This window comes from Podarcis gaigeae, assembly GCF_964106915.1.
Source record: "Podarcis gaigeae genome assembly, chromosome: 12".
Taxonomy (NCBI): Eukaryota; Metazoa; Chordata; class Lepidosauria; order Squamata; family Lacertidae; genus Podarcis; species Podarcis gaigeae.
This window is the reverse complement of record NC_139688.1, coordinates 46,559,012-46,572,616: the sequence shown is the minus strand read 5'-3', so window position 1 is coordinate 46,572,616 and position 13,605 is coordinate 46,559,012. Positions and strand designations below refer to the sequence as shown.

The window sequence follows — 13,605 nt, the reverse complement described above, 5'->3', positions numbered from 1 at the left end:
AATGTTTAAAAGTACAAGGTGTATACTCAAGATCTCACAGCTGAAGCATGACTAATATTTGTTGAGTGAGCCTGAGAATGCACTTTTGCTTAAGACCACAAGAAATAATCTGCAGAATTAGATCAAGGTTGACTTAGCCCAGCACTCTTGACCGAGTTCACATTCTTCATATGAATCCAAGCAATCAGTGACATGCCAGGAATTAGCCTAGAAACCACTTCTGCCCAACCCTTGTATAACTGAGGCCAAACTCTTATTTGCACTGACTTTTTAGCATTGTCTACAAGGTACCTTTATAATGATTAAATATTTCTTCAAGTTATCATGCATTCACTTTATAATTATAAGTGGTAGCAGAGTACAGGTGTTGTGAACCTACAGTGCAAATCAGGGATGCTGGAGGAATCCATTGAAAAATGAACTATCAATAGGATTTCCTTTCAGCTGCCCTTTCAACTCCCACCACGACACAAGATTATTGTTGTGAATTATTTTCACCTTGGTTCTCTCCAACAAAACGTTTGGAGTTCTTAAAACACATGCAACGTTATATGTGAAAAGATACACAAATTATGGATGTTATTTACATATTCTTTAATGTATAATTGTCTTTCTCCCAAGGAAGACAATTTGCTAGCCCAGAAATGGTAAGAAGATATGAACTATGCTGAAATGGCAGAACTCACAGGAAGAATCAGGAACCAGGAAGAATCAAACTTTAATAAAGAAGGGGGAAAGTATATAATGCATTTGAAAAATTATTGTAAACAGCTACATTCATTAGTAGGACTGGCAGAAAACTTGTAGTAAAAAATTGAATTATGAATTAAGGATTTATAATAATTGGAGTTATCAAGGAGATGTAGAGGGAAAATAATAAAAAGGGGGAGTCAAAGGGGATATTCTGTTTGTATTCTGTTTGTTGTTTTTGGTTATTGTTTGTAAAATTGAAAGTGAAAAAAAATATTAAGGTGGGGTTGGGATTGCAGTCTTAATCTACTTCCTGTTGTGTTAATTTCACAACCCAACAGAATGTATGATTCATTATTGTTCTTTTAAAATGAAAATTAGCTACAGTGTTGTTTCAGAAGACACACACATAACCATTTTCTGAATAATGAAATAAAAAGGAGTTATATGTGGTTAAATGGTAAGAATAATTTATACAATCCAGGACACAAAGAGCAAAGTATCAACAGGGTTTACACAAGTTTATATAAAACTCTGAAATCAAACTAACAGACAAGTCGCAATCGTAGCCTCTGGAAATTAACTAAATTTGAAAAGGAGCATATAGGGAAGGTAGTTGATTTGTAAATATCTCCTGATGCCAGAGATAAGCATATATTTAATATGCTTGTGCAAATTAAATTGCAGTGGAACAAAAGATACCAGTGTGAATGAATGCTGGAACAGACAGGCATGTTCGTACCTCCCTAATACCAACACATTTTCCCAAGGCTATATTACCACAGCATTTCAGATAGTACTCCACCCCCATCGTTCAGCCCGGACACTGAGATCCAGCGCCGAGGGCCTTCTGGTGGTTCCCTCATTGCGAGAAGCAAGGTTACAGGGAACCAGGCAGAGGGCCTTCTCGCTAGTGGCGCCCGCCCTGTGGAACACCCTCCCAGCAAATGTCAAGGCAATAAACAACTATTTTACTTTTAAAAGACAACTGAAGGCAGCCCTCTTTAGGGAAGTTTTTAATGTCTAATGCTGTATTGTTTTTAATATTCAGTTGGAAGCCGCCCAGAGTGGCTGGGGAAACCCAGCCAGATGGGCGGGGTATAAACAATAAATAATAATAATAATAATAATAATAATTACTATTATTATTATTCTCTACTAAAGGGTGTCTGTGTGTGTGTAAATGTATGTATGTATGTATAAATAAAATATATCCTGAATTGTAGCAAATCAGTAGCCTTTACAGTCAACCTAACTTTTACAAATGCATACATTTATTATTCTTGTATGAGGAATACCTTTGCCTTTCCACATCGAACAAGTGTTCCCATGAAAGCAATATTGCTCCTTGAAGTGAGGTCTCCATTCGTAGCAGCTGACTGAGGAGAAGTGCATTTTGAGGAAGGAGTTGTCTCCCCTGTCAGACTAGATTCGTCAATAGACAGATCCACGGCCTTTGAGGGGAAAATAGATATGATAAAAAAACAGTTATATTTTATTTTCCATCTTCTAATGCAGCCTTCTCCAACCTTGGGTCCCCAAAGGTTTGTTCTGTTACAACCCTCATCATCATCCCCAGCCAGTCATAATCAGGGATGATGAAGAGTTGTAGCACTAAAACATCTGAGAACCCCAGGTTGGAAAGGTGGTTCTGAAAATTAGTGGACATGCTTAGTATTTTGAGACGCTATTGAACTTTCATTTTAGGAGTCTATGCATGTTACAGACTGAACACAAACAGTAATCACACTGCTTTTGAAAATACAGAGTTTCAAAAACAGCTTACAACGAAGCATGGGGTTAACTGTTTGAAGAAAGTAGTCCCTACTTGGAGTGCCCAGAGGATCCATGGCCTATGTTTATACAACTGTCTCTGGACTATACATTTGACTACTTTAAGTTGCATTTTTGAAATACAGAATTGGCTTTATATAGCATGCTTTATATTCCATGCTCAATTATATATTTAGAATTCAGCCATACCACACAAATAAAGAGCTACACTTGACATGCCTTGAGATGACAACTCCCATTGGGGAACACTTTCCTTGCTCTTGGTCCAGGGGCAGCACAGAGGAATCATGGAGGAGAGGCTGTGGGCCAGTGATGTGCCATAGCCTGGGAGCCAGCGGTTTCCCTACAGAAGTTATGGGGAACCTGTGGCCCTCCATATGTTGTTGGGACTAAAACTCTCATCACCCCTGACCATTGGCCATGCTGGCTAGGACTGAGGGGAATTGGATTCCGACAACACATGGAGAGACACATGGAGGTTCCCAATTCCTTACCTACAGCTTCAGGGACAAAAATGAACCTACAGGTGGGTAGAATAATGTGCATGAATCATATAGGATACCCTGTTGCTTCAGGAAACAAACCTCACCCCTCCAATTATTTCACATTTTCAGGGGTGAATAAGCAACAATATATTGCTGCTACCAAATTCATGATGAGTCAGCCCATTAACATGATGGAATTGTTCGAAATTAAGAAAAGCTGCTAGGAAATCTTTGAATTAGCATTATTGCATATTTCAGACAGGGCAGAGTGTCCACAGCCACCAAATTTAGTAGTGTACTTGGAATTCAGCATATTTCCTCATTCATAGTTATAGCGAGTGCAACTGGCTACCCCCTTCAGTTATATTTTTAAAAATCCTAAATAGATAACCATCTTGTGGTCTCTGGTTAGTCATACAAAGAATGACATTTATGTCATGCCAGCTTGCTCCTGTTGACATGTCAGGTGGCCTTTGCACTAGTGGATGAAATATATTACAGTCAGTTACCAGAGGGCATATAACCTGCTCACACGTTAGCCCTTTTGCCTTATGGTATTATTTCACAAAAACTCCAGTGATAAGATGTAATGTGAAATCAGATCTTCTCTAGGCCCACATTATTGTTCGGCAAAGTTAGCGTGTGAATCTATATTATTAAATGTCTAAGATTAATACATATCAGGGACGCGGGTGGCGCTGTGGGTAAAACCTCAGCACCTAGGACTTGCCGATCGCATGGTCGGCGGTTCGAATCCCCGCGGCGGGGTGAGCTCCCGTCGTTCGGTCCCAGCTCCTGCCCACCTAGCAGTTCGAAAGCACAATTAAGTGCAAGTAGATAAATAGGTACCGCTTTCTAGCGGGAAGGTAAACGGCGTTCCGTGTGCTGCTCTGGTGCCGGTTCGCCGGAGCAGCTTCGTCACGCTGGCCACATGACCTGGGAGTGTCTGCGGACAGCGCTGGCTCCCGGCCTCTAGAGATGAGCGCACAACCCTAGAGTCTGTCAAGACTGGCCCGTACGGGCAGGGGTACCTTTACCTTTTAATACATACCTGCTAGATCCCAGAATCCAAAACTACAGTTTAGCGTGTGATTAATGACTACGCACCTCAAACAGTCGCAGGTCAGCAGGAACTCTGTCTCCCACTGACAGGCAGACAGTATCACCTGGAACCAAGTCTCTTGCAAGTGTATGCTCCACCCTGCCTTCTCGAACACTGTAGAGAATGAAATATGTTACAATAACTAATGAAGACCACTGCATCACATCACAAAGAACTATAATCTTCAGCTAGCCCTTGCAGATCTAATTGGATAAAATATGCTTGATCTGCTATGTTCAAAGAACTTTCTCCCTTTAGATGTCATTTTTTCCATTTCAAGTCAAACTGAAGGTGGCAGTTCTATATGAGCATGGGGGAAAGCAAAATGCCAATGTAAGTACTGTACCTTTAATAAAGTTCTTTTGGAAGTGGTGTTTTCAGTTCTGAGTCTTGAAATTACACTCTAGCATGCTACCTTTTTACACAGTTATGTGAGGCCAATTTCCATTTTCCTAAAAAGGTACCATCTTCAGAGTTTTAATTAAATCTGCTATACCAACTAGGGGCATGAAGCCAAATGTGGGGAGGAGACTTACAGAACACTAAAAATATATATGCAGTTAATAGTGTAAATTAATAGCCATGATCCAAGAAGTCATTTACATATGAATAAGAAAACCTCAAAAACCCCCATTTCTCTTTGAAGGTCTTGCAGTACTTCTTTATATGAAATATTTATGAGGTGCTTCACAGCTCACAGGCACACAAGGAAATGTAAAATATTAAATAAAAAAAATAAACAGCAATACACTATAAATATACCAAACCCCATCCCCAATAAAAACAGGCTATGTTTTTGCTGTTTTCAGCACACATGGTAATTTTCCTTTCCAAAAGGCAAGCTCTTATACGGTTTCTAGTATCTGCATCCACCATCCCCTCAGTGACACAGAAACAGATGACTGAATCCCAGCTATTTACTGAAACATTATCTATTACTTATTTAAGATTTTTTATATCATCCTTCATGCGAACATGATCTTCAGCTAAGCAGTTCTATTTGACAATCTTATCAAAAGCTTAAAGAAAGAAACTAGCTACATAGATACAATCATTTGGCATCACGTGAAATCTTAAAGGCATCTTCAGCCACATCAGATTAGTGATACTGAAGGTTATTCATTTAGGGTAAAGTCTAAAAATAAGCTGGTCCATACCAGTGACATTCTGGAGGTACAAGTTTACTCAGCTCTTCTAGAGATTTTTCAGAACGGTATTCCTGGAGGTGCACAACAAGAAGAAAATTAAAATAGTTCTCAAACCGCACTATATCAATCCTATATTTTTTATAAAAAATAATTATTGGTTTTACAATTTAGTTTTACATTCACAAAAAAAATTTAAAAAATTCCAAAGATATAGAATTCTTCGAATTCTCAGACTTCCACCCTCCCTTTCATGGGGTCCGCTGGTAATCATTTTCACTGCATATGCTCTATATCAAGTCTGTCTGCTATTCACTCCTCTCTTGACTAGATTCCAAAAGAACTGCTACCTGGTAACACTTCAGCACTGCAATAGCTCCATAGAGCAAACCATAACATACTGAAGTAATCCACCAGTTGGATTGCCCCATCGTATGGGAAAGTCTACAATGATTTGCGATGTTACACTCTTCTCCAGTGAAAAGAACAAAACATTGCTCAACTACAAAAAATACAGTCTGTCTCTTAGCACATCTGTAACCTGTTTCCAAGAGCCTATTCTTTACATTTCCATAGAAGTTGTTACAGGCAATGTCTAGTGCATAATGAATAAGCAGCTCCTTATGAAAGCTCATGGCACATGAAAGTGAACTGATTAAACTCCAATAATCCATCACACTTTTTTCTGAAACCGATTGATAGCTTCTTCCTAAATTTATTAATTATGGGGTGGCAGGCATTAGGATATCCAGCAAACTATCTGGCTTACAGCATCAATGCCACTCTCGGACATGTGCACCTAAATCAGTGCTTCTCAAACTATGGGTCCAAACATGTTCCTGGTTGGGTCACACATTGAGGAGCTCCCCCAACAAAAAAGGAGGAGCTATCTCTTTCCATGGTGTAGCATTACTGTTGTGTCTTTTTAAAATCACAGTGGTACCTCTGGTTATGAACTTAATTCATTCTGGAGTTCTGTTCTTGACCTGAAACTGTTCTTAACCTGAAGCACCACTTTAGCTAATGGGGCCTCCCACTGCTGCCACGCCGCTGGCGCGTGATTTCTGTTCTCATCCTTAAGCAAAGTTCTTAACCCAAGGTACTATTTCTGGGTTAGCGGAGTCTGTAATCTGAAGCGTATGTAACTTGAGGTACCACTGTACAGACTTGCTCCCTGGGCTCCCCCTTCCCTCTATGGCATGTTTACATTCTATATAAATACATACTACCTGTATAATACTCATATTAATATTAAAAAGGGGTGGGGGGAACCTAACTTGTTGAATCCTAACTACTGGTGTGATATTTTTCTGTTTCCCATTGGAGGCTTGAAAGTTGAGAGCTAGTTTGCAGCAAGAGTCAAATTGACAGGTGGGTTGAACTGCCCTCCTGTCAATGAGCCAACATCCTAATTTTAAAATAGAGCATTTTCCCCCTCTGTGGAGGTGCTTCCTCTAAACTGTATCTTTTCTCAGTAGAGAGAAGGAAAGGTTCCTTTTGGAGGAAGTACTTTTAATCTGGGCTGCTTCCTCCGGTCCCCTCAGCTGCACTAGGAAGTTTTCAGCAATCCCAGCTGGGCTGATAAAGAGCCCAGCTTTCAAAGGAACAACTGGGAGCCCACATAGGACGTCAGATGGATGTGGTTTGTGGGCAATACCTTCCAGGCCAAAGTGGACCCAAGCTGGGCCTAATTACAACATAGGCAGGAGGTTTCCCACCCGTGTGTGAGGAAAAAAACCTAGCCTAAATGCTTTTAAATTGCTTTAAGTGTAATAAATACAGCTTTTCTACAAAAATGGCTCTTGGGTAAAGTGAATCAAAAACATCTTACCTGAACAAAGGCAACCGTAACAACAATAAGTATTGCCTGTATGGATGAAGAAAAATGTTTACTAAAACAAACTGCCTTGTCAACATTTAAATCAAACATGCAGATTACATGCTACTTGAATCAGGTACAATATACTATTTAAGACTAAATTGAGGAACGACGAACACAGGCAATAGCTTTCAATCATTTCTATTTTCTTACTAAGGTTCTGGGGAGATAAAAACAAACAAACCTGAGAAGTAGGAAGAGCCCCACCCTCTCCACCACCATTTCCATGCCAGACTTCTAAGTCAAGTTTTAATGTGTGACAGGCAAGCAAACCACTGTGTATGACAATGTCATGAAATTACTGAATGTCTAATAAATTAGCATTGGAATCTTTCAGACTGCGTTGTCACACACCATGCATCTTTTTTGTTCAGTTTTTATTTTCCTACATTCAACTACATAAAGTGACTTTTTGGCAGGTTAATACCCTCTCTGCTTCCAAGAGTCTAGATGTTATTTTATTTATTGTCAGCTCACGAAGTCAAGTCAATTAAGCCTTAATGATTTCGCATACTATTCTAAGAATCAAAAGCCTGGTTATTTGCCCGCCCCCCACTGCCAACTCCATGAGCAAGGCAGCAACAGGCTGCTTTAAACATCTAAGCATGGTTTCCAGCAGTTCCATTTAGGCAGCAGCAAAAACTACTCAAAGAAACTCTATAGTCATATACACCCCCCCCCCCTTTGTACTGCCAATGTTTCTGCATCGCTCTGAAGAATACGTACTTAACATTTAGGAATTGAGCCTCTCTACTGAAAGGATCAATGGTATGGACTGCGTTTTCGGCTAGGCAATCCATGCTTAACTTTTAGGTTTAAAAAGATTAGCGCTGTAAAGGTATTTTAATAATCCAGGATTAGAACCAGACAGTATAAAGAGTAGTTACAAATGTCACTTCAGACTTTTAGCACAAAAAAGCAAGTGAAAATCAGTTCATCTTGACATTCAAAGCCTTCTAGTCTGCATTTCTTTCTGCTTTGTAACCTTTATCCATTCTTATGAAGCTATCCTCCACAGGCATCTCCCAGTGCCAGTAATTCTAGGATGTGAGCTGAATCATCATCCTGACCAGGCAAATTATGTTTCAGCCGTGTATTGTAGCCTCGATTTAAACTATATTAAAACTGCCGTTACAGGTCTTCCTGTTTAATAGGAAACCATGTAATTAAAAGGTGCCTTAATTTGCTTTGGCCTTATACAGAACAATCAGCTATGTTTCTAGAAGAAAGGAGAGAACAATAAATAACGTACACATTGTTTTCAGCCTGTTGCTTGGCATGCAGCCCATTAAAAACAATGCAAATATTGCTGGGAGGGGAAAACATAAAGTTACCACTTGGGCACCATGAAGAATCCCCCTTATTTATTTATTTATTTAAAATATTTATTAAGGAGATTTCAGGGTGATGTACAGAAGTATGGCCAGAACTATTCATGAATTTTAGAAATACAAAAGGAGGGTAAAAACCCCAACCACAAGATGAGATCTACTGGTTCAGACTAAAGACATATCTAGTACCTGTGGCCAACCAGATGGCCACAGGTAGTCCACAAGCAGGACATGAGAGCAACAGCATTCTCCCTACTCAGAATCTCCAGCACTTGGTGTTCAGAGACATACTGCTACTGGAGTTCAGACATCCTTATCCTCCATGAATATGCCTAATCTTTTAAAGCCATCCATGCTGATGGCCCATCACTACTAATTTTGTGGTAAAAGTAAAAGGACGCTCATCTCACTTTATTGACCTCACTTCTGGGTCATGTGGCCAGCATGACTAAGCCGCTTATGGCAAACCAGAGCAGCACACGGAAATGCCATTGACCTACCCGCTGGAGCGGTACCTATTTATCTAACTGCACTTTGATGTGCTTTCGAACTGCTAGGTTGGCAGGAGCAGGGACTGAGCAACGGGAGCTCACCCCGTCACGGGGATTCGAACCACCGACCTTCTGATTGGAAAGCCCTAGGCTCTGTGGTTTAACCCACAGCGCCACCCACGTCCCTTTTGTGGTAGTGAATTCCAAAAACTAACAAACAAAATAAAAGGCAGACTAAACACACAAATAGTGTATCAAGCACTACGTGCACGTGCGTGTGTTCAATTTATATATTCGGCGTTTCCGTGTGCTACTCTGGTTCGCCAGAAGCGGCTTAGTCATGCTGGCCACATGACCCAGAAGCTGTATACCGGCTCCCTCAGCCAATAAAGCGAGATGAGCGCCGCAACCCCAGAGTCGGCCATGACTGGACCTAATGGTCAGGGGTCCCTTTAACTTTACCTTTAAATACACAAAACTGAAAAATAGCAAGAAAAACACAGCTCCCATTAAAATGCTACCTTGAATGAATGGTGAATAGGAAGATCTTAACGCAGCACCGAAAATATTGCAATATTGGCACCAGGTTATCTTGTTGAGGAGTGTATTCCAAAGTCAGGACAGCATCATGACATATAACCCCACCAACTGGTGTCCCACCCAAGGTGATCCACCCCACTCTAAATTGTAGCAGCTGGTCAATTAGTAGCTACAATACCCATTTTTACTACATTTTTTTTTAGCTTAAGAAGGAGGAAGAAGTCTACATCATGTATGCCAGCTGGTACACAACAGGGAGATAAAACATATTTTTCAAAGTAACCAAATATATAGCACTGAACAAATTTCCATCTGGTCTCTAAGTATGGAGAGGGATGAGCAGGTGGATTTTTCAATCCAACAACACAGACTAGTGTTTGTAAAAAGAGAAGTACACTGTGAGGAATAGTCAAGAGTTTGGGGTCATTATGTGGGAAAGGCAAAAGGGCTTGGGTGTGGCAAATGCCTCACAGGCTCCCATTCATATGAAACAAATAAGGAACTGAAAAGGAAATAGATAATTAAGTATTACTACAAACCATCTAAGACACTTGGCTGGTTTCTACTCCTCACCGGGTAACTGACTGGAAGCCCAAGACTGAATAAATATCCAGCATATAATAATAAAGGGGGGGAATCTTAGGATTTTACTTACCACAGTGATACTGACAGCATCATCAAACTGATGCATTAAAACACTGAAGACTGCAGAAGCCAGGAGAAGCATAATGAGGGGATTTTTAAACTGCAAAGAAAAAGAAAACATTTTTTTCAGAAGTGTGTTGAAATAACTGATAACAGAGTTCCTTTTGGCAAACTGGTAAATTCAGTGTATTCTGTACCAAGCTACAGTCATGGGATACTGGGCCCTCATGTCTCAAAAGAGAGGAGGTCCATAAGAGGTGCAAGTACAAACTTTTATATAGGTTGAAAGATGCCCAAGTTTTAAAAGGCTTCCTTTATTACTACAAAGATGAGAGGCTTTAAACCATGTTAACACCTCAAAACAGTTAAACCACTATCCGAAGAAAAAATACTACAAATTTAATAAAATCAGAGTTTCGATTTATAAATTTAGAGTTGGAATCCTCCTCCTAGTGTAAGCATTCATTTAAACAAAGATTGAACAGGAAAATGGCAAGAACAGGAACAGCATGAGACTTCCCACCCAGACCTTCATAATCTTTTGAAAGGCTGGTGGGTGGGGAGGAAGTGGCAAGTAAAAAAAGCATTCAATGTGATGTGTACTGCATATGTGCCTTGTGTGAATGTCCACAGCAGATGGCACAAACAACTGTCAGTTAGGAGATGCCCATTAATTGTATTTCAATATTTTTAAAAATCCCAAATTCTCACAGAAAATATTCAAATGGAGAACATATCTGCCAATTTCACTCCCCAATAAACTCTTCTGACTAAAGTTCAAACTAATGGGGTAAAAATAATTAATAATCTGAAGAAACTTTAAAAACCGGGGAATTGGTTTCATAGAAAAGTGTGTGTGTAAGCTTCAGATTATTTTTCAAAATATGAATCAGACAGTTCGACACCTTTTGACTTCTTGCTTGTATAAGTCCAGTAGTTGTGCTTAGGCTGAATGCAAGACTAGCCCAAGACATTTTGGTACCCTCAGCAAACTACAAATTGGAGCCCCCATCCCCTAACTGGGGGGAAAGGGGGTGAGTTAAGAACTACATTGGTAACAAGGGTAAAAGGAGAGCAGCAGGACTTCCTATTCACCAAGAGGCCGCTGTAGAGGCTGCATAGGAAGTGGGGCTGCTGAGGAGATGGTAGATGTACCCTCCAGAGAGAGGGGTGCAGCTGCTGCTGTGCATCACCCACTGCACAACAGCAGCAGCGAGTGATGCATTCCTTGGGAGGCCAGATCTGCTGCCCCTGTGTATCCTGCCGTCTGAGGCAGTCTCCTCACCTTGCCTCATGGGTGGGCCAACCCTTGCTGAGTGACATTCATTCCTCTTCCTCCCCTAGGCCCTTTAAATCAAGGAATATTACACTTTTCCAACAGTGAAACATAATGTATTATTTCCGGGGAAATTAAGTCCCTGTTCACAACTACAAAGGCTACTGCTATTTAAAGCCCTGCCTGGAAAGCAGCTGTACAAGTGGCATGAATATGTACAAGACAATGCTAGTGGCATCAAATGAGTAGCAAGCCCAACCCCATCCCTGCTACCCTAAGCATCCAGGGTCCTCACTTGTCTTTGCCTCGCTTGCAAAGAGGGACCTCACTCGAGAGCTGAAACTCATCACAAGACAGAGATTGAAGAAATCGCTTATGACACTCCCCTACCAAGCAGACACTTTGCACAAGAGCTGAAAATAGCTAGTGAAGTTGTCTCTTTACTGATTGTATGCACCTCTATATTTGAAAGCAATGATGACTGTCCTCTTACAAATGTGGAGAGGGCGAGCAGCCATTTCCCCTACCTACAAGTGTGTCTAATTCCGCCTTCTACTGCTCAAGGGTAAGAAATCACACTACCGCTCTTGAACTGGGGCCAGCAGGATAATACCACAATGACTAAAGGCTCTATCAACATCTTTTGAACCGATAGATCTAAAATCTAAATCTCAAAAATCTTTTTTTAAAGCCCTCAGAAAGAAGAAGAAAGGCTCACCTGAGAAATGTATTTTTTCCATAGTGGTTCATCTTCACCAATATCAAACTCATTCCATCCATGGAAGGCCCGTCTATGACAAACCTCGCAGTTTTTCAAGCCATTCTGAAGGTCAGCCTATGAGAATATGTATACTTATATGCATTTTAATCATTTTATTTCTCAAGCAAAGCCAAGATTTCATTCCATTGCAATCAAAAGCTGAAATATTATAGCAGTCAAGTCTCTTATTCTTATCTCACATTCCTGGTTAAAAGGTTGTTTACCGAATCTAATTTCATAGCTGTAATATTTAAGAATTTGAATGACTAAGCAGGAGTTCTATCACAAGGGCAAATGACTGCTGCATTCCTGAAGTGTTGAGGGTTTTTTCTCCCCTAGGTAGAGATAAAAAAAATCGAAAACTTCCTCCTATTAGTAAGTTCCTAGACCCAGATACAGACTTGAAGGATCATCATCCCTCATATAAACCTGCTCATATGTTAAGGTCACCTTTGGAGGTCCCTAATCCAGATATGTCCACTCTGGAGGTTAGGCAAGAGGCTACTGGAAATAATCTTCCCAGTTGTAGTGTCCCACTTTTGGAATGCCATCTCCAAATATGCTCATCTAGTAGCAGTTCTCATGTCCTTTCAGTTCCAGGTGAAGAACTCTTCCCCCCCCCTTCCCGGATTTCTAAAATCTTGCTTAAATCTGGTTTTACTTTACTGCTGCATTTTACTGGGTTTTTTTCCTTTTCTTTTACTGTTCTGCTGTCTACAGTTCTCATATCCATGTTAAGTCTCCTTAAGTTTTTAAAACATTACATTACAAGGATATTCTGGAGGCTGCAAAGAGGGATTTTGAAACAGATAAATGGCTTTCCTTCAATACTGAGTAACAGGTCAGCATTTCCTCTAGCTGCTCCAATATATGATGCACATTTGAGAATACCAAAATGTAAGTGGACATGTCCTGAGAATCTGTCTGATATTAAAATTCTACCACAGATACATTGATATAATCTGCCAAGACAGCAGACTGACAGCTGTGATGTACAGAAAATACTATCTGGTCATTTGAATACAGTACCCTTTTTTAAATCATTCATGCTTCCAAGCAGAAATATTATGTTAGAAAGTTTTGAAAGCCATACATTTAAATATGCACCTTGGCAAAAGACAATAATAAGTTTCTTTCAAAGTTCTAGATTACGTTGATTGGTTCACAACACAAAAATACAAAATGAGAACACAAAATGCATAATAGAACACGAACAAACCAATAACCCCACTCCAAGAAAAACATTTAAAATGCCAAAGAATGTTAAACAGACAAAGGCCTGGTTGGAGAGAAATGTTTTCCCCGGTGCCTAAATATGTGTAATGCAGTTGCTAGCAAGCCTCCTTGCCAAGAGCATTCCACAAATGGGGAGCCACTGCAGAAAAGGCCACCCTCGTATTGCCAGCCTCCAGACCTCTTGTGTAGGAGGCACATGAAGAAGGGCCTCAGATGATGATTGCAAGGTCC

General features: G+C 40.3%; 1 protein-coding gene across 10 annotated transcripts in view; it reads right to left on the bottom strand.

Annotated features, from left to right (window-relative positions):
* The window catches only part of ATP2C1 (ATPase secretory pathway Ca2+ transporting 1), a 69,983-nt gene that overhangs the window by 21,613 nt on the left and 34,765 nt on the right, over positions 1-13,605 (bottom strand). For all 10 annotated transcript variants that reach the window (XR_014556813.1, XR_014556814.1, XM_083705599.1 and 7 more), the window contains 6 exons: positions 12,097-12,213; positions 10,113-10,202; positions 7,048-7,083; positions 5,229-5,290; positions 4,077-4,185; positions 1,989-2,144 (listed from right to left, as the gene is read on the bottom strand). Coding sequence is in view for 8 of the 10 variants with exons in the window: in XM_083705599.1 (XP_083561725.1) it covers positions 1,989-2,144; positions 4,077-4,185; positions 5,229-5,290; positions 7,048-7,083; positions 10,113-10,202; positions 12,097-12,213 (570 nt within the window). In the remaining 2 variants the exon portion in view is untranslated. The remainder of the gene's footprint in view (positions 1-1,988; positions 2,145-4,076; positions 4,186-5,228; positions 5,291-7,047; positions 7,084-10,112; positions 10,203-12,096; positions 12,214-13,605) is intronic.